The sequence below is a fragment of the Bombina bombina genome, chromosome 4 (assembly GCF_027579735.1).
Source record: "Bombina bombina isolate aBomBom1 chromosome 4, aBomBom1.pri, whole genome shotgun sequence".
Taxonomy (NCBI): Eukaryota; Metazoa; Chordata; class Amphibia; order Anura; family Bombinatoridae; genus Bombina; species Bombina bombina.
In genome coordinates this window covers 555,090,983-555,110,590 of record NC_069502.1, presented here as the reverse complement: position 1 = coordinate 555,110,590, position 19,608 = coordinate 555,090,983, and the positions used below count along the sequence as shown (strand labels likewise).

At 40.5% G+C, this 19,608-nt stretch overlaps 1 protein-coding gene across 11 annotated transcripts in view; it reads left to right on the top strand.

The window, feature by feature from the left end:
- SYNCRIP (synaptotagmin binding cytoplasmic RNA interacting protein) overlaps positions 1–19,608 on the top strand; it is a 73,833-nt gene that overhangs the window by 39,615 nt on the left and 14,610 nt on the right. For all 11 annotated transcript variants that reach the window (XR_008402021.1, XR_008402024.1, XR_008402023.1 and 8 more), the window contains one exon: positions 19,379–19,500. Coding sequence is in view for 8 of the 11 variants with exons in the window: in XM_053710496.1 (XP_053566471.1) it covers positions 19,379–19,500 (122 nt within the window). In the remaining 3 variants the exon portion in view is untranslated. The remainder of the gene's footprint in view (positions 1–19,378; positions 19,501–19,608) is intronic.

The window sequence follows — 19,608 nt, the reverse complement described above, 5'->3', positions numbered from 1 at the left end:
TTTTCTTTCCTCTAACTAAAAGATTTCAGTTTGTTTTTCCAATTGAGTTGTACAGTTTATAGGTCACATAAAGGTGGACAAAGTTCTGAAATGATTTCTATGTCATTTTTTTTTTTTTACATCACAGAAACCTGACATTTTAACAGGGTTGTGTAGACTTTTTATGTATATATGTGCGTATATATATGTATTTTTGTGTGTGTATATATAATATGTATATGTGTGTGTATGTAATATATGTGTGTATATATATATATATATATATATATATGTGTGTGTGTGTGTATATGTATATATATATATATATATATATATATATATGTGTGTGTGTGTATATGTATATATATATATATATATATGTGTGTGTGTATATATATATGTATATATGTGTATGTATATATATATATATATATATATGTATATATATATATATATATGTATATATATATATATATGTATATATATATATATGTGTATATATATTTGTATATATGTGTGTGTAAATAATCAGCTATAAGGTTAGGGAAAAAACTATCTAGTCTGCTCTTAAAATAACATATATAGATATACAGGTTGAATTTGGTACATATTACAATTAATTAAAAATAATAAAAAAAACTATTAAAAAAAAGTCAAGTGCCAAGGACTGTATATGTATAACAATAACCATAGTGCATGGTTAAAGGGACGTTGTACACTTTTTTTTTTTTTTTCTTTTTTTTTTTTTTGTAGATCCATTTATATAGCCTACCTGGGAATGCTGTTTAAAAATAAGCTAAACTACATTTCTCCAACATTGGTGTGTCCGGTCCACGGCGTCATCCTTACTTGTGGGAATATCTCTTCCCCAACAGGAAATGGCAAAGAGTCCCAGCAAAGCTGGCCATATAGTCCCTCCTAGGCTCCGCCCACCCCAGTCATTCTCTTTGCCGTTGCACAGGCAACATCTCCACGGAGATGGTTAAGAGTATGTGGTGTTTAGTTGTAGTTTTTTATTCTACTGTCAAAAGTTTATTTTAAAATAGTGCTGGTATGTACTATTTACTCTGAAACAGAAAAAGATGAAGATTTCTGTTTGTGAGAGGAAGATGATTTTAGCAGCAGTAACTAAAATCGTTTGCTGTTTCCACATAGGACTGTTGAGATGAAGTAACTTCAGTTGGGGTAAACAGTTAGCAGACTTTTCTGCTTAAGGTATGACTAGCCATATTTCTAACAAGACTGTGTAATGCTGGAAGGCTGTCATTTCCCCTCATGGGGACCGGTAAGCCATTTTCTTAGTCTCAAACAGAATAAAGGGCTTAATATGGGCTGTAAAACTGGTAGACACTTTTATGGGCAAAATCGATTGCTTTATTTGAGCATTTTATACATGTTTATGCTTGTAATTCACACTTATAAGCTTGGGGAACGTTTTTTAACGTCGGGCACTGAGTTAGAAACCTTTTCAGTCAGGAAGGGCCTTCGCAGTTGTAGGCTGAGCCTCATTTTCGAGCCATTACTGCGCAGTTACTTTTGAGAGCAAGACATGCAGATGCATGTGTGGGGATCTGAAAGTTGTTGGAAAGGTTCCTAGAAGGCTTCATTTGGTATCGTATTCCCCCCTGGGTTTGGTAAAGTTGCAGCAAAGGCTGTAGCTGGGACTGTAGAGGGGTTAAAACTTTAACCGGCTCCGGTTTCTTTATTTTAAGGGTTAAAGCTCTGAAATTTGGTGTGCAATACTTTTAATGCTTTAAGACACTGGTGAAAATTTGGTGAATTTTGAACAATTCCTTCATATATTTTCACATATTCAGTAATAAAGTGTGCACTGTTTAAAATTTAAAGAGACAGTAACGGTTTTGTTTTAAAACGGTTTTTGTGCTTTATTGACAAGTTTAAGCCTGTTTAACATGTCTGTACCTTCAGATAAGCTATGTTCTATATGTATGAAAGTCAATGTGTCTCCCCCTTCAAAATTGTGTGATAATTGTGCCATAGCGTCCAAACAAAGTAAGGACAGTACTGCCACAGATAGTAAAATTGCCCAAGATGTTTCATCAGATGAAGGGAGTAGTCATAGTTCTACATCATCTCCTTCTGTGTCTACGCCAGTTTTGCCCACGCAGGAGGCCCCTAGTACTTCTAGCGCGCCAATGCTTATTACTATGCAACAATTGACGGCAGTAATTGATAACTCCATAGCAAATATTTTATCCAAAATGCCTACATATCAGAGAGAGCGCGATTGCTCTGTTTTAAACACTGAAGAGCAGGAGGGCGCTGATGATAATTGCTCTGTCATACCCTCACACCAATCTGAAGGGGCCATGAGGGAGGTTTTGTCAGATGGGGAAATTTCAGATTCAGGAAAAATTTCTCAACAGGCTAAACCTGATGTTGTGACATTTAAATTAGAGCATCTCCGCGCACTGCTTAAGGAGGTGTTATCTACTCTGCATGATTGTGACAACCTGGTCATTCCAGAAAAATTATGCAAGATGGACAAGTTCCTAGAGGTTCCGGTGCACCCCGACGCTTTTCCTATACCCAAGCGGGTGGCGGACATAGTGAATAAGGAGTGGGAGAAGCCCGGCATACCTTTTGTCCCCCCTCCTATATTTAAGAAATTATTTCCTATGGTCGACACCAGAAAGGACTTATGGCAGACAGTCCCTAAGGTCGAGGGGGCAGTTTCTACTCTAAACAAGCGCACTACTATTCCTATCGAGGGATAATTGTGCTTTCAAAGACCCTATGGATAAAAAATTGGAGGGTTTGCTTAAAAAGATTTTTGTACAGCAAGGTTACCTTCTGCAACCCATTTCGTGCATTGTTCCTGTCACTACAGCAGCGTGGTTCTGGTTCGAGGAACTAGAAAAGTCGCTCCAGTAGAGAGACTCCATATGAGGTTATGGACAGAGTTCACGCACTTAAGTTGGCTAATTCTTTTATTTTAGATGCCGCTTTGCAATTAGCTAGATTAGCGGCGAAAAATTCAGGGTTTGCAATTGTGGCGCGCAGAGCGATTTGGCTAAAGTTTTGGTCAGCGGATGTATCATCCAAGACAAAATTGCTTAATATCCCCTTCAAGGGTAAAACTCTCTTTGGGCCAGAATTGAAAGAGGTAATCTCAGACATCACTGGGGGAAAGGGCCACGCCCTCCCACGAGATAGGCCTTTCAAAGCCAAGAATAAGTCTAATTTTCGTTCCTTTCGTAATTTCAGGAACGGACCGGCCTCTAATTCTGCATCCTCTAAGCAAGAGGGTAATGCTTCACAAACCAAACCAGCCTGGAAACCGATGCAAGGCTGGAACAAGGGTAAGCAGGCCAAGAAGCCTGCTGCTGCTAACAAAACAGCATGAAGGAGTAGCCCCCGATCCGGGACCAGATCTAGTAGGGGGCAGACTCTCTCTCTTTGCTCAGGCTTGGGCAAGAGATGTTCAGGATCCCTGGACACTAGAAATAGTTTCTCAGGGTTATCTTCTGGAATTCAAGGAACTACCCCCAAGGGGAAGGTTCAACATGTCTCACTTATTCTCAAACCAAATAAAGAGACAGGCATTTTTACATTGTGTAGAAGACCTGTTAAAGATGGGAGTGATACACCCAGTTCCATTGGCAGAACAAGGAATGGGATTTTACTGAAATCTGTTTGTAGTTCCCAAAAAAGAGGGAACTTTCAGACCAATTCTGGATTTAAAGATCCTAAACAAATTTCTCAGAGTACCATCGTTCAAAATGGAAACCATTCGAACGATTCTACCTACAATCCAGGAAGGTCAATTTATGACTACCGTTGGATCTAAAGGATGAGTATCTTCATATTCCTATCCACAAAGAACATCATCAGTTCCTAAGGTTCGCCTTTCTGGACAAACATTACCAGTTTGTGGCCCTCCCATTCGGGTTAGCCACTGCTCCAAGGATTTTCACAAAGGTACTCGGGTCCCTTCTAGCGGTTCTAAGACCAAGGGGCATTGCAGTAGTACCGTACTTGGACGACATTCTAATACAAGCGTCTCTTGCAAAGGCTCACACAGACATCGTTCTGGCCTTTCTCAGATCTCACGGATGGAAGGTGAACATAGAAAAAAGTTCCCTGTCTCCGTCGACAAGAGTTCCCTTCTTGGGAACAATAATAGATTCTTTAGAAATGAGGATTTTCCTGACAGAAGTCAGAAAGTCAAAACTTCTAAACGCATGGAAGTAGTAGGGTTGATGGTTGCAGCAATGGACATAGTTCCTTTTGCGCGAATTCATCTAAGACCATTACAACTGTGCATGCTGAAACAGTGGAATGGGGACTATACAGACTTGTCTCCAGTGATTCAAGTAGATCAGAAGACCAGAGACTCACTCCGTTGGTGGCTAACCCTGGACCACCTGTCCCAGGGAATGAGCTTCCGCAGACCAGAGTGGGTCATCGTCACAACCGACGCCAGTCTAGTGGGCTGGGGCGCGGTCTGGGAATCCCTGAAAGCTCAGGGACTTTGGTCTCGGGAAGAGTCTCTTCTCCCGATAAACATTCTGGAACTGAGAGCGATATTCAATGCTCTCAGGGCTTGGCCTCAACTAGCAAAGGCCAGATTCATAAGATTCCAATCAGACAACATGACGACTGTTGCTTATATCAATCATCAGGGGGGAACAAGGAGTTCCCTGGCGATGAAAGAAGTGACCAAAATAATAAAATGGGCGGAGGATCACTCCTGCCACCTATCTGCGATCCACATCCCAGGTGTGGAAAACTGGGAGGCGTATTATCTGAGTCGTCAGACTTTCCATCCGGGGGAGTGGGAACTCCACCCGGAGATATTTGCCCAATTGACTCAATTATGGGGCATTCCAGATATGGATCTGATGGCGTCTCGTCAGAACTTCAAGGTTCCTTGCTACGGGTCCAGATCCAGGGATCCCAAGGCGACTCTAGTGGATGCACTAGTAGCGCCTTGGACCTTCAACCTAGCTTATGTGTTTCCACCGTTTCCTCTGATTCCCAGGCTGGTAGCCAGGATCAAGCAGGAGGGGGCCTCAGTGATCTTGATAGCTCCTGCGTGGCCACGCAGGACTTGGTATGCAGACCTGGTGAATATGTCATCTGTTCCACCATGTAAGCTACCTTTTGAGACAGGACCTTCTTGTACAGGGTCCATTCGAACATCCAAATCTGGTCTCCCTCCAGCTGACGGCTTGGAGATTGAACGCTTGATTCTATCAAAGCGTGGGTTTTCAGATTCTGTGATAGATACTCTGGTTCAAGCCAGAAAACCGGTAACTAGAAAAATTTACCATAAAATATGGAAAAGATATATCTGCTGGTGTGAATCCAAGGGATTCCCATGGAATAAGATAAAAATTCCTAAGACCCTTTCCTTTCTACAAGAAGGTTTGGATAAAGGATTATCAGCGAGTTCTCTAAAGGGACAGATTTCTGCTTTATCTGTCTTACTACACAAACGACTGGCAGCTGTGCCAGATGTTCAAGCATTTGTTCAGGCTCTGGTTAGGATCAAGCCTGTTTACAGACCTTTGACTCCTCCCTGGAGTCTAAATCTAGTTCTTTCAGTTCTCCAAGGGGTTCCGTTTGAACCTTTACATTCCATAGATATTAAGTTGTTATCTTGGAAAGTTTTGTTTTTGGTTGCTATTTCTTCTGCTAGAAGAGTTTCTGAGTTATCTGCTCTGCAGTGTACTCCGCCCTATCTGGTGTTCCATTCAGATAAGGTTGTTTTGCGTACTAAGCCTGGTTTTCTTCCAAAGGTTGTTTCCAACAAAAATATTAACCAGGAGATAGTTGTACCTTCTTTGTGTCCGAATCCAGTTTCAAAGAAGGAACGTTTGCTACACAATTTAGATGTAGTCTGTGCTCTAAAATTCTATTTAGAAGCTACAAAAGAGTTCAGACAAACATCTTCTCTGTTTGTCGTCTATTCTGGTAAAAGGAGAGGTCAAAAAGCGACTTCTACCTCTTTCCTTTTGGCTTAAAAGCATCATCCGATTGGCTTACGAGACTGCCGGACGGCAGCCTCCTGAAAGAATCACAGCTCACTCTACTAGGGCTGTGGCTTCCACATGGGCCTTCAAGAACGAGGCTTCTGTTGATCTGATATGTAAGGCAGCGACTTGGTCTTCACTGCACACTTTTGCCAAATTTTACAAATTTGATACTTTTGCTTCTTCGGAGGCTATTTTTGGGAGAAAGGTTTTGCAAGCCGTGGTGCCTTCTGTTTAGGTAACCTGATTTGCTCCCTCCCTTCATCCGTGTCCTAAAGCTTTGGTATTGGTTCCCACAAGTAAGGATGACGCCGTGGACCGGACACACCAATGTTGGAGAAAACAGAATTTATGCTTACCTGATAAATTACTTTCTCCAACGGTGTGTCCTATCCACGGCCCGCCCTGGTTTTTTAATCAGGTTTGATGAATTATTTTCTCTAACTACAGTCACCACGGCACCCTATAGTTTCTCCTATTTTTTCCTCCTATCCGTCGGTCGAATGACTGGGGTGGGCGGAGCCTAGGAGGGACTATATGGCCAGCTTTGCTGGGACTCTTTGCCATTTCCTGTTGGGGAAGAGAGATTCCCACAAGTAAGGATGACGCCGTGGACCGGACACACCGTTGGAGAAAGTAATTTATCAGGTAAGCATAAATTCTGTTTTTTAAGCATTTTGTACACTTTTATTTGAAAAAGTCAGTTTATGATATAATCATTGTCCACAGCATTGCTGCCACACTCGTGTGTCAATTATCACTGGAAAAAGTTGCAATATATTGAAAAAAGCATTGCTGCAAAAAAACTTTATGGACAAAAAGAAACACGCTGAAATAAACCTCATAATTTCATTTTGCTGTTTAAATTGTGTAATAGAAAAAAAGGTGCACCTTATTATATATTACATTTGTTCATGTTATTAATGTGTTGTATTGTATAATTAACTTTTAGAATAATTCATTAAATTAATATTTTACATATAATTGGTTTTTATTCCATTTATATTTCACATTTATGGTAGAGCTCTTCTGAGCGCACTCTTATCCCTTGCATTACATTTTTATTACTAGTGACGCAAGTCATGTCATTTCCTGCGACTTTTTTGTCGCAAGGTGATTTTTTTGTTGCGCCTGTTATGATGCGAGTTGCGTCATTTCTCTTTGGCACCAAAAGTTTTTTTTTTTTTTTTTTTGGCGCCTTCCTTCCCCTAAGGCCTCTGACTCTAATTGGAGACCATCTCCGAATTGGAATAAATCCCAGCCTTTCAAGAAACCTAATCCAGCCCCTAAAACTGCATGAAGGTACGGCCCTCAATCCAGTTCAACTGGTGGGGGGCAGATTGAAATTGTTTCAAACATATTTGGACAGTCCCTGTTCAAAACTAGTGGATTCAGAATATTGTTTCTCAGGGGTATCAAATAGGTTTCAGAATAAGATCTCCCATGGGAAGATTCTTTCACATGTTCCAACAAACCCTGTGAAGGCTCAGGCTTTTCGCTAATGCATTTCAGACCTGGAGCTTTTCAGGGGTGATTGTTCCAGTTCCTCTGCAGGAATCAATTCTGGATCTGAAATTTCTAAATAGTTTTACAAGAGAGTCCCAACTTTTAAGATGGTGACTATAAGGACTATTCTGCCTTTTTGTTCAGCAAGGTCATTTCATGTCCACAGTAGACTTACAGGACGCTCATCTTCATATTCATCCAGACCACTATCGTTTTCTGATATTCTCTTTTCTAGACAAGTATTACCAATTTGTCGCTCTTCCGTTTGGCCTAGTGACAGCTCCGAGAATCTTTTCAAAACTTCTTGGTGCCCTTCTATCTACTCAGAGAGCAGGGTATTGCAGTGTTTCCTTATTTGGACGATATCTTGGTACGGTCTCAATCTTTCATTTAGCAGAATCTCACATGAAACAACTAGTGTGGTTTCTTTAAAGACATGGTTGGAGGGTCAATTTACAAGAGTTTAATTCATCAGACAAAGGTCACCTTTTTAAAGGGCCATTATACACTCATTTTTTCTTTGCATAAATGTTTTGTAGATTATCTATTTATAAAGCCCATAAAGTTTGTTTTTTTAAGAAATGTATAATTTTGCTTATTTTTAAATAACATTGCTCTGATTTTCAGACTCCAAACCAAGCCCCAAAGTTTTATGTGAATACCGTCAGGCTACCTTCTCCAGCTTGCTCCTGTTTGTGTAAAGGGTCTTTTCTTATGCAAAAGAAGGGGGAGGGGGGAAGTGTCTTATTTCCCACTTGCAGTGGGCTTTTCAACAGAGCTAAACTGAAAGCTTCTAAGTACGTTTTAAACAGTTTTATACTGGATTTTTATATCCGTATCTGTGCATCTTATTCTTTATAGTAGTGTATATTACATGCAGTTATATGAAAATGAGTGTATACTGTCCCTTTAAGTTTCTAGATAGTGTCCATGACTCTCCGACAGACAAGGGACAAAGTTAGTTTTAGCTTGTCTAAACCTTCAGTCTCTATCATTCCCTTCAGTGGTTATGTGCATGGAGGTTTTAGGTCTCATGACTGCAGCATCGATCCCCTTTGCTCGTTTTCATATGAGGCCTCTACAGTGCAGGGATTATACTCCAATATCACAACTGATATACTTAAATTCCAACACTCGACTCTCTCTCTGACTTGGTGGTTGGACCATCACCTTATTATTCAAGGGGCTTCATTTGTTCGTCCTACCTAGACTGTGATCACAACAGATGCAAGTCTTACAGGTTGGGGAGCTGTCTGGGGGTCTCTGACTGCACAAGGGGTTTGGAAACCTCAAGAGGCAAGGTTACCAATCAATATTTTAGAACTCAGTGCTATTTTCAGAGCTCTTCATGCCTGGCCTCTATTGAAGAGAGAACTTTAGATTCGTTTTCAAACAGACAATAATACAACAGTGGCATATGTCAATCATCAAGGAGGGACTCCCAGTCCTTCAGCAATGAAAGTATCTCTGATTCATATCCCAGGTGTAGACAATTGGGAAGCGGATTATCTCAGCCGTCAGACTTTACATCCGGGGGAGTGGTCTCTCCATCCATTTGTGTTTTTTCATCTTGTACAGATGTGGGGTATTCCAGAAATAGATCTGATGGCCTCTCATCTAAACAAGAAGCTTCCCCCGATAACTTTCCAGGTCCAGGGATCCTCAGACTGAGATGGTGGGTGCCTTAGCTGTTCCTTGGTTTTATCAACCTGCTTATATTTTTCCACCTCTGGTTCTTCTCCCAAGGGTGATCTCCAAAATCATAATGGAACAATCTCATGTGTGTCTGATAGCACCAGCATGGCCTTACCAGGTTTTGGTATGCGGATCTTGTCCGGATATCCACTTGCCAGCCTTGGCCACTTCCTTTAAGGCCAGACCAGTCTCAAGGGCCGTTTTTTTCCATCAGGATCTCTAAATTTAAAGGCATGGAAATTGAACGCTTAGTCATAGAGGTTTCTCTGACTCTGTGATTAGCACTATGATACAGGCTTGCAAGTCTGTTTCAAGGAAAATTTATCATCGTGTTTGGAAAACCTATATTTCATGGTCTTCTACTCATAATAATCCTGCCATTCTTTCAGAATTCCTAGGATTTTACAGTTTCTTCAGGATGGTTTGGATAAGGGTTTGTCTGCAAATACTTTGACAAATGGACACATTTCTGCTATTTCTGTCTTATTTCGTAGAAAGATTGCTAAACTTCCTGACATTTACGGTTTTGTTCAGGCTTTGATTCGTATCAAACCTGTTAAATCTATTTCTCCTACTTGGAGTCTCAATTTGGTTTTAAAGATTTTGCAGGCTCCTCCTTTTGAGCCTATGCATTCTCTGGATATTAAATTACTTTCTTAGAAAGTGTTATTTCTTTTGGCTATCTCTTCCGCTAGAAGAGTTTCCGAATTGTCTGCTCTCTTGTGAGTCTCCTTATCTGATTTTCCATCAAGATAAAGTTTTTTGCCGACTTCATTTACATTTTTACCTAAAGTTGTGTGAATTCTATCATCATCAATAGGGAAATTTGTTGTTCCTTCCTTGTGTCCTAATCCTAAGAATACTATCGAAAGGTCTCTAGATTCTTTGGATGTGGTAAGAGCTTTGAAATATTATGTTGAGACTACTAAAGATTTCAGGAAGACTTCTAGTCTATTTGTTGTTTTTTTCTGGTTCCAGGAAAGGTCAGAAAGCCTCTGCCATTTCTTTGGCATCTTGGTTGAAACTTTTGATTCACAAAGCTTATTTGGAGGCGGGGCAATCTCCGTCTCAGAGAATTACAGCTCGCTCATTCTACTAGATCTGTTGCCACTTCTTGGGCTTTTAAGAATGAAGCTTCAGTTGATCAAATTTGGAAAGCAGTAACTATCTTCTTTGCATACTTTCACAAAATGTTACCATTTTGATGTTTGCTTCCTCGGAAGCCACCTTTAATAGGTTCTTCAGGCTGCCCTTTTGATTTGTGGGGTTTTGTTTTTATAAAGAAAATTTAATTATTTGGATTTAATTTCTCCGCAGATTTAGCTTTTATGTTATCCCTCCCTCTCTAGTGACTCATGGTTTTCCACATCTTGTCTATTATATCCCATACGTCACTAGCTCATAGACTCTTGCCACTATGAAAGAAATGAATTTTTCAGGTAAGTTCTTACATAAATTATGTTGTGTTTTTTTGTGTGTAGCTGTAGTCCACGTCAATCTCTGCAGCCAAGTAGTGGTGGCTTTAAAGCAGTTAGGAACTTGTGAGGTTGGCCTTGCTCAGTTTTCCTATCATATTGTTGCCCTAATATAGAAAGCCAGAGTAGGTTTACTCTGTTCTTTCTTTTCTACAGGTCACTGTAAGGAGTGTCTCCTTTCACACCTTGTAAGCCAAGTGCTTTTCTCCTTCTAGGTATGAGAACTGCACTTTATGAAGAGCTATACAGAGGTCCTAGATATCCTAAAATAGTTAACTCTTCAAAATTTATTGGAACTTGTAAATCCTTTATTCTACAGTATTTATTAAGGGCAGGTGCAGGCACTTTTGTATGTGAGGGCTCATAGTATGTATCAGGGCTGTGTTTGTTTACTGGAGACGCAGTATTTATTATTCAGTTGGGCTTGTGTGTAAGTTGAGCCTTGAATATAGCAGGCAGAATTTTAAGGATCTGGCATTGCTACGTGTTGTGGCTTCACAGCGGTGCTCACAATGCTGCGGTTGGTTGGGCCTTTTTAAGGCACAGTCGGGCTGGTTAGGGAGACTGTTTAGTCGCAGATGGTAAAAAGCTTTTAGAGTTTTTATTAACCCAACAGTGGAACGCGCGCTTTAGCTTGCTGCACAGTTCCTGTTCGGTGTCGGGTTTGCAGGTCACGTGACATGCCTCACTGATGCGGAGAGGTGCGGCGCCATTCCTCTTCAGTTCTCAGTGTTGGCTTGCTGCTGCAAGCGTAGCTCTGTGTCAATTCTGGCTTTGGGTCCCTAAGTATCACAGTTTTTCTCCTAATGAGTACGGTAAGGCACCTCAGTATATCTGAGGTGTAGAGGTGACTTTAGGAGTTTAGTTTATAGCGTTTATTGCGCATATAACGTTTCTTAAAAATTTAAATTGACAGTTTTTTCAACTTTTTTTTTTTATTTCTTTGGGGACTTTTTGCTATGTTTTGGTCATGGAATCTGAAGATGTTTTTTTGTGCTTAGATGCCCATATTGTTGTGTCCATGCAATTTTGTGATTCATGTTTAGCTACAACTCTAAAATATAAAGTTAACTTATTGCCCTCTGAGCCAAATGTTTTTCAGGATGATGCTGTTCAGGCAATGCTGCTTTCTCAAACGTCCCAAGCCTAAATGGCGTCACATAAAGTGCCCTGCTATTACTTTCAGCCTCCTGGTGGAGTTTATTTGCCTGCAGAATTTGCTGCTCTGGTATATTCTGCTTTTCCTATGCTTAAGGGATAACGCAAGAGGAAAATTAGAGATTTAGATAGAAAGGTTTCTGTTCCAACCTCTGCTACTCAGATTGCCCTCCCTCATAAGTCTGATGAGCAGGGTACATCGGTAGCCTCTGAGGGTGAAATCTCAGATTTGGGCAGTAATTCCTTCAAGCTTAAATCTGAAGGTTACAACTTCAGTATCAGATGAACACCTTAGTGTATTGTTAAAGGAGGTTTTGGCTACTTTGGACGACTGATATTCCTGGTGTGGTCAACCCTAAGAAATCAAGTAAACTTAATAGATACTATAATGTTCCTTCCTCTGTGGAAGTGTTTCCTGTTCCAGACCATTCAATAGAGAATTTTGCATAGGAATGGGAGAAGCCAGGGGAGACCTTTTTTTCCCCGTCTTTAAAAAAGATGTTTCCTGTCGCTGATACCATTAAAGATTTATGGTGCCTAAAGTAGAAGGGGCCTTTTCTACTCTGGCTTAGAGAACTACTATTCTTGTAGAGGATAGCAGTTCTTTTAATGATCCAATGGACAAAAAAATGGACTTATTTTATGAAGACATATGTTCATCAAGTTTTCTACTACCAGACAAGAAGAATAGACCTTAAAGGTTCAGATACAGCATGTAATTTTAAACAACTTTCCAATTTACTTCCATTAAATAAAATGTTCAGTCTTTTATATTTACACTTTTTTTTTTTTTTGAGTCACCAGCTCCTACTGAGCATGTGCAAGAACTCAGACTATACGTATATGCATTTGTTATTAGCTGATTGTTATCACATGGTACAAGGGGAGTGGAAATATACATAACTTTGAAATGTGTTAGAAAATAATCTACTACTCATTTGAAATTCAGAGTATATGCTATTGTATTGTCTTGTTATCTTGCATTTGTTGATTATGCAAATCTACTGTTTTTACTGGTCCTTTAAAGACGTCAGAGTAATTTTTGCTCCTTTTGGAACTTCAAAGGAAAGTCTTCCTTTTCCAAGCAGGAACAGTCCAAGTCTTCTTGTAAACCCACTCAGTCTTGGAACAATGGGACGCAATTTAAGAAACCCGCAGCTGAGTCTAAATCAGCATGAAAGGGTTACCCCCGATCTTTTTCTGTTTTATCAAGCGTGGATACAAGATGTCCCAGATCCCTGGGCTGTGGACATAGTATCTCAGAGTTACAAGGTAGAATTCAAAACTCTTTTTCTCCCAGGGGCAGGTTCCACCTCTCAAGGTTATTTGCAGTCCAGATAAAGAGAGGTATTCTTCTGTTGCGTTCAGGATCTTTCTTCCCATTGTGTGATAGTTCCAGTTCCTGTAAGGGAACAGGGTCTAGGATTCTATTCGAATCTGTGGTTCCCGAATAAGAGGTAACTTTTCGACCTATTCTAGAACTAAAGTGTCTAAACAAGTTTCTCAGAGTACCATCCTTCAAAATGGAAACCATTTGTTCCATTCTTCCTTTGGTCAAGAGGGTCAGTTCATGACAACCATAGACCTGAAGGATGCGTATCTTTATGTTCCCTTCCACATGGATCATCACAAGTTCCTGAGATTCGCCTTTCTAGGCAAACACTTTCAGTTTGTGGCTCTTCCATTTGGCTTTGCCACAGCTCCCAGAATTTTCTCAAAGGTTCTGGGGGCTCTCTTGGCAGTGATCAGTTCTCGGGGAATTACAGTGGCATCCTTCCTGACCCTTGTTTCAGCTTCAAGGGTAGTTTTCTTAGGGACCATAATAGATTCCCTTTCTATGAAAATATTTGACAGAAAACTTAAGATTCTTGCCTCTCACTGCACTATTCTGTTCGGCTTTCAATGGCTCAATATATGAGACTCTCTTCCTGGGTTGCTTTCTCAGGATCATCTGTCTCAGGGCACATGTTTCCGGAGACCTTCCTGGGTAATCGTGACCACGGACGCCAACCTGCTGGGCTGGGGAGCAGTCTGGGACTCCTAAAAGGAGCAGGGACTATGGACTCGGGAGGAGTCTGCTCTCCCCATTAATATTTTGCAGTTGAGAGCTGTTTACAATGCTCTGATTTGACCTCAGTTGTCCTTAGCCTGATTTATCAGGTTGCAGTCGGACAATATCACCTCAGTGGCTTACATCAACCACCAGGAAGGAACTCTGACTTCCTCAGCCATTCAAAAGGTGGCTCGGATTGTTCAGTAGGCAGATGCTCACAATTGCTGTCTATCTGCCATCCACATTCCTGGTGTGGACCACTGGGAAGCGGAATTCCTGTGCAGATAAACATTTCATCCCGGCGAGTGGGCTCTCCATCCGGAGGTGTTCTCCAAGTTAACCCTCAAATGGGGGGTGCCGGAGTTGGATCTGATGACGTCTTGGCAGAACGCCAAGCTTTCTTGGGATTTCGGTCTAGCATTCCTGTTTCCTCCATTTGCGCTCCTTCCACAATTCATTGCTCGTAACGAATAGGAGAGAGCATCTGTAGTTCTAATAGCTCCTGCATGGCCTCGCAGGAGATCTGGTAAACAGACCTAGGGAAGATGTCCTCTCTTCCACCTTGGAGGTTGCCTTTGAGGAAGGACCTTCTAATTCGGGGTCCATTCCTTCATCGAAATCTTGTTTCTCTTAAACGGTCTGCTTGGAGATTGAATGCTTAGTTCTGCCTAAGCGTGGTTTTTCTGAGTTGGTCATTGAGACCATGACCCAGGCTCTCAAGCCTGTTACTAGAAATATTTTCCATAAGGTTTGGCGTAAATACCTTTATTGGGGTGAATCCATGGGCAACTCATGGAGTAGGGTCAGGATTCCTAGGATTTTGTCTTCAAGAAGGTGTGGACATGGGATTGTCAGTCGATTCCCTGAATGGTCAGATTTCTGCATTATCTTTTCTGTTTCACAAGCATCTGGTTGATGTGCCAGATGTTCAATTTTTTTTTCGTTTGAGACATTGCATTCCATAGATATTAAGTTGTTATCTTGGAAGGTTTTGTTATTGCTATCTCTTCTGCTCGGAGGGTCTCAGAACTCTCGGCTTTGCAGTGTGATTCGACTTACCTTATCTTTCATGCCGATAAGGTGGTTTCTGTTAGTAATCTTTATCTATGTCCTAATCCTCCTCATAAAGATAGTTTGTTGCACAACTTGGGTGTTGTGCATGCTCTAAATTTCTTCCTACAGGCCACTAAGGATTTTTGCCAGTTCTCTGTCCTGTTTGTTTCTCTGGAAAATGTAAAGTTCAGAAAGCTACAGCTTTTCTTTCTTTCTGGTTGAGAAGTAGAATTTTTTTTTTTTTTTTTTTTTGCAGAGACCAGATTTGCAAGGCTGCACTGCACCTTGGTTTTCTCTGCATACGTTTTTTTTTTCAAATTTGATTCTTTTGCCTTGGCCGAGGCCTCTATTGGGAGACGGATTCTTCAAGCGGTGGTGCCTTCTGTTTAGGTCTGCCTGTCTTGTTTTCCCTGTGTCTTCTAGCTTGAGTATTGGTTCCCACTAGTAATTGATGACTTTGTGGTCTCTCCTTATCTTAGGAAAGAAAACATGTATGCTTACCTGATAAATATTTATTTCCGGATATAGTGTCCACGACCCCACCCTTATTTTAATACTGTTGTTTTTGACTAAACCTCAGGCAATTTTACACCTTTGTGGTCGTCTTTTTTTTCCATCTTCCTTTCAGTCTGACGGGATTATGGGCAGGGGAGCGACACTTAACAGCTTTGCTGTGTTGCTCTTTGACTTCTCCTGCTGGCCAGGAGTTATATTCCCACTAGTAATTAAATGACGTTGTGGACTCTCCATATCCGTAAAGAAAGAAATTTATCAGGTAAGCATTTTTTTTTCTTTTTCTTCAAAAACATTGTTGACTTTCCTACTCCTAACCAAACCCCAACTTTTAAATGTATACTGGTGTCCTGGTTGTGTAATGGGTTGTATGGTATGCAAGGGGGGGGTCCTGCTCTAACTGCTTTCTCAGCCCTCCTCAGAGGTTTTATACTGGATTTTTATCAGTATCTGTGCATATTCTTCTTTATAGTAGTGGCTTACATGCAGTTAAATGAAAATTGGTGTATACTGTCCCTTTCAATTTGTTTTGCACCCCATTATAACTGCCAGAAATGCTGTTTTTTATGAGGAAAGTTCATCAGGCAAGCAATTGTCACTTAATTTCTTGTCTTCCTTAAGGTGGATTAGCACAGATTCTGCTCAGTGAATTATCATTTTATAAGCATGCCTTTTTTTAAATGGAACCAAATAAATTTATAATCCCTATATACATCTACATATGTTTATCTGCTTGTATTTGACTTGTTCCTATTTATATACACTATCATTCCTAGGTGCTAAAATTTAGGCTATTGTGCTTATCTCTGTTCTACATGTATGTCCACACCTAGTATCTTTTCATTACAAGCAAAATTATAATAGCAGTAACACTGATAATCCCCATTATTGGAAAGCATAACTAAGGAACCTTATGGAGGGAAAGGGGTTAGTTGAGGTCCATCCTCTCTGGGTGGAGTGGAACAAGTAGAATTTTCAGAAATATTTTAAAGTAAATACAAAGCAAAAATGTGTATTGCAATATTCAATGTTTTTAATTAATAGGACAGTAAATATTGAGCAAGATATACTTTAAATCAGCAATGTACACTCTTTGAAAGTAATGTATGAATTACTTTTATAGCTACAAGAATAAATAAAAAATAAAAAACTTTGGAAATAATCACTTAGAAGGTTCTTCTGGTCACCCCCAAGTCCTGTCTACTATATATATCATACTTTTTCATAAGTGGGCTCCATGAATCATTCGATCTGCCTGGCGTCCCGGTCAGACAGCACTTTGTTGCAGCACTGAAACTGCTAGCACACCAGTCTAAACAAAGCTTTTAACCCCTTAAGGACAAGGCCATTTTTCAATTTCTTTCCCTTAAGGACCAGGGCTATTTTAAAAATTTCTGCAGTGTTTGTGTTTAGCTGTAATTTTCCTCTTATTCATTTACTGTACCCACACATATTATATACCGTTTTTCTCACCACTAAATGGACTTTCTAAAGATACCATTATTTTCATCATATCTTATAATTTACTATTAAAAATATTATAAAATATGAGGAAAAAATGGAAAAAAACACACTTTTTCTAACTTTGACCCCCAAAATATGTTACACATCTACAACCACCAAAAAACAACCATGCTAAATAGTTTCTAAAATTTGTCCTGAGTTTAGAAATACCCAATGTTAACATGTTCCTTGCTTTATTTGCAAGTTATAGGGCAATAAATACAAGTAGCACTTTGCTATTTCAAAACCACTTTTTTTCAAAATGAGCGCTAGTTACATTGGAACCCTGATATCTGTCAGGAATACCTAAATATCCCTTGACATGTATATATTTTTTTTTAGAAGACATCCCAAAGTATTGATCTAGGCCCATTTTGGTATATTTCATGCCACCATTTCACCGCCAAATGCGATCAAATAAAAAAAAATGTTCACTTTTTCACAAATTTTTTCACAAACTTTAGGTTTCTCACAGAAATTATTTACAAACAACTTGTGCAATTATGGCATAAATGGTTGTAAGTGCTTCTCTGGGATCCCCTTTGTTCAGAAATAGCAGACTTATATGGCTTTGGCGTTGCTTTTTGGTAATTAGAAGGCTGCTAAATGCCACTGCGCACCACACGTGTTTTATGCCCAGCAGTGAAGGGGTTAATTAGGGAGCATGTAGGGAGCTTGTAGAATTAATTTTAGCTTTAGTGTAGTGTAGTAGACAACCCAAAGTATTGATCTAGGCCCATTTTGGTATATTTAATGCCACCATTTCACCGCCAAATGCGATCAAATTAAAAAAAACGTAATTTTTTTCGCAATTTTAGGTTTCTCACTGAAATTATTTACAAACAGCTTGTGCAATTATGGCACAAATGGTTGTAAATGCTTCTCTGGTATCCCCTTTGTTCAGAAATAGCAGACATATATGGCTTTGGCAATGCTTTTTGGTAATTAGAAGGCTTCTAAATGCCGCTGCACATCACACCTATATTATGTCTAGCAGTGAAGGGGTTAATTAGGGATCTTGTAGGGAGCTTGCAGGGTTAATTTTAGCTTTAGTGTAGAGATCAGCCTCCCACCTTACACATCAGACCCCCTGATCCCTCCCAAACAGCTCTCTTCCCTCCCCCACCCACCAATTGTGCCCGCCATCTTAAGTACTGGCAGAAAGTCTGCCAGTACTAAAATAAAAGGTATCTTTTTTTTTTTTTTTCTTTTTTTTTTTGGAGCATATTTACATATGCTGCTGTGTAGGATCCCTCTTAGCCCCAAACCTCCCTGATCCCCCCCCCCCCCCCAAACAGCTCTCTAACCCTCCCCCTCTACATTATTGGGAGCCATCTTGGGTACTGGCAGCTGTCTGCCAGTACCCAGTTTACAAAAAAAATGTATATTTTTTTTATTTTTTCCCCACTTTTCTGTAGTGTAGCTTCCCCCCCCAAGACTAAACCCCCACCCCCTCCCAGATCACTTAGATTAACTTATTTATAAAACATTTATTCCCCCTCTCTCCCTCTAAATACAAACCGCACTGTTCCATAGTGTAACGGTTCCCACCCGCTCCCTCCCCGTGCACGCGCCCGCCCGCCTCCCCTGTGCACGCGCGCGCGTCCGTGCGCGCCCCCAGCAACACCGCCCACGATCCCGCCCACCGATGCACATTGGTAAGTCATCGATGGCCGCCCACCCGCCTCCCACGTTTGCTCCCACCCACCAACGATCGCGGCATCGATGTCCGGTGCAGAGAGGGCCACAGAGTGGCTCTCTCTGCATCGGATGGGGAAAAATGTTATTGCAGTGATGCCTCAATATCGAGGCATCACTACAATAACCGGAAAGCGGCTGGAAGCGATCAGGATCGCTTCCAGCCGCTTTCAACCCCAACGTCGTACAGGGTACGTCGCTGGTCTTTAAAGACCAGTTTGTGCAAGACGTACCCTGTACAACGCGTGTCGTTAAGGGGTTAATTGTTGTTGCTGGCAGCGATTGTTAAACAAATCTTTATAAACAAGAGGCAAATATTTCTATGTTCTAAGGGATAACACTTGAGCATTTGCAGCAGGAAGACAGCTTGAGCCATAAACATGCTCATTTGGTAAGGTAGGGGTCAGTTGGCAGCCACCTTATGGGCTGTACAGCAATCTTGAAATTTTAGACGGCATTGGGATGTCTGAAGGAGCATTCTAAGCTGTTTTAAAGGACCATTAAACACTAAATACATTTCACGCACCAACCTCTAATGGGTGCCGCCATTTTGGAACCTAGCTTTCCTTCAGGTACCAGTGAGTTGCTGCACATGTGCAAATGTCAGCACTGGAATGCAGTGAAAGATAGATTTTAACATGGCGGCACTATTTTTGGGGGGATTATTTTGAATTGAATGTCCTCTAGTATGTCACATTTTCCTGAATAATTGTAAGCCTGTAAATATTATTTGACTATTGATATAGGCAATAGATGAAATGAATGGCAAAGATTTGGAAGGCGAGCGAATCGAAATAGTTTTTGCGAAACCACCAGACCAGAAAAGGAAAGAACGGAAAGCTCAGAGGCAAGCAGCTAAAAATCAGATGTAAGTACAACTGAGATTTGGTTTTCATTTTAACATAAAGCTGTAGCCTTATGGAATAGTTTAAAATCTAGATTGTTTAAAGGGATATGAAACCCAAATTTTTCTTTT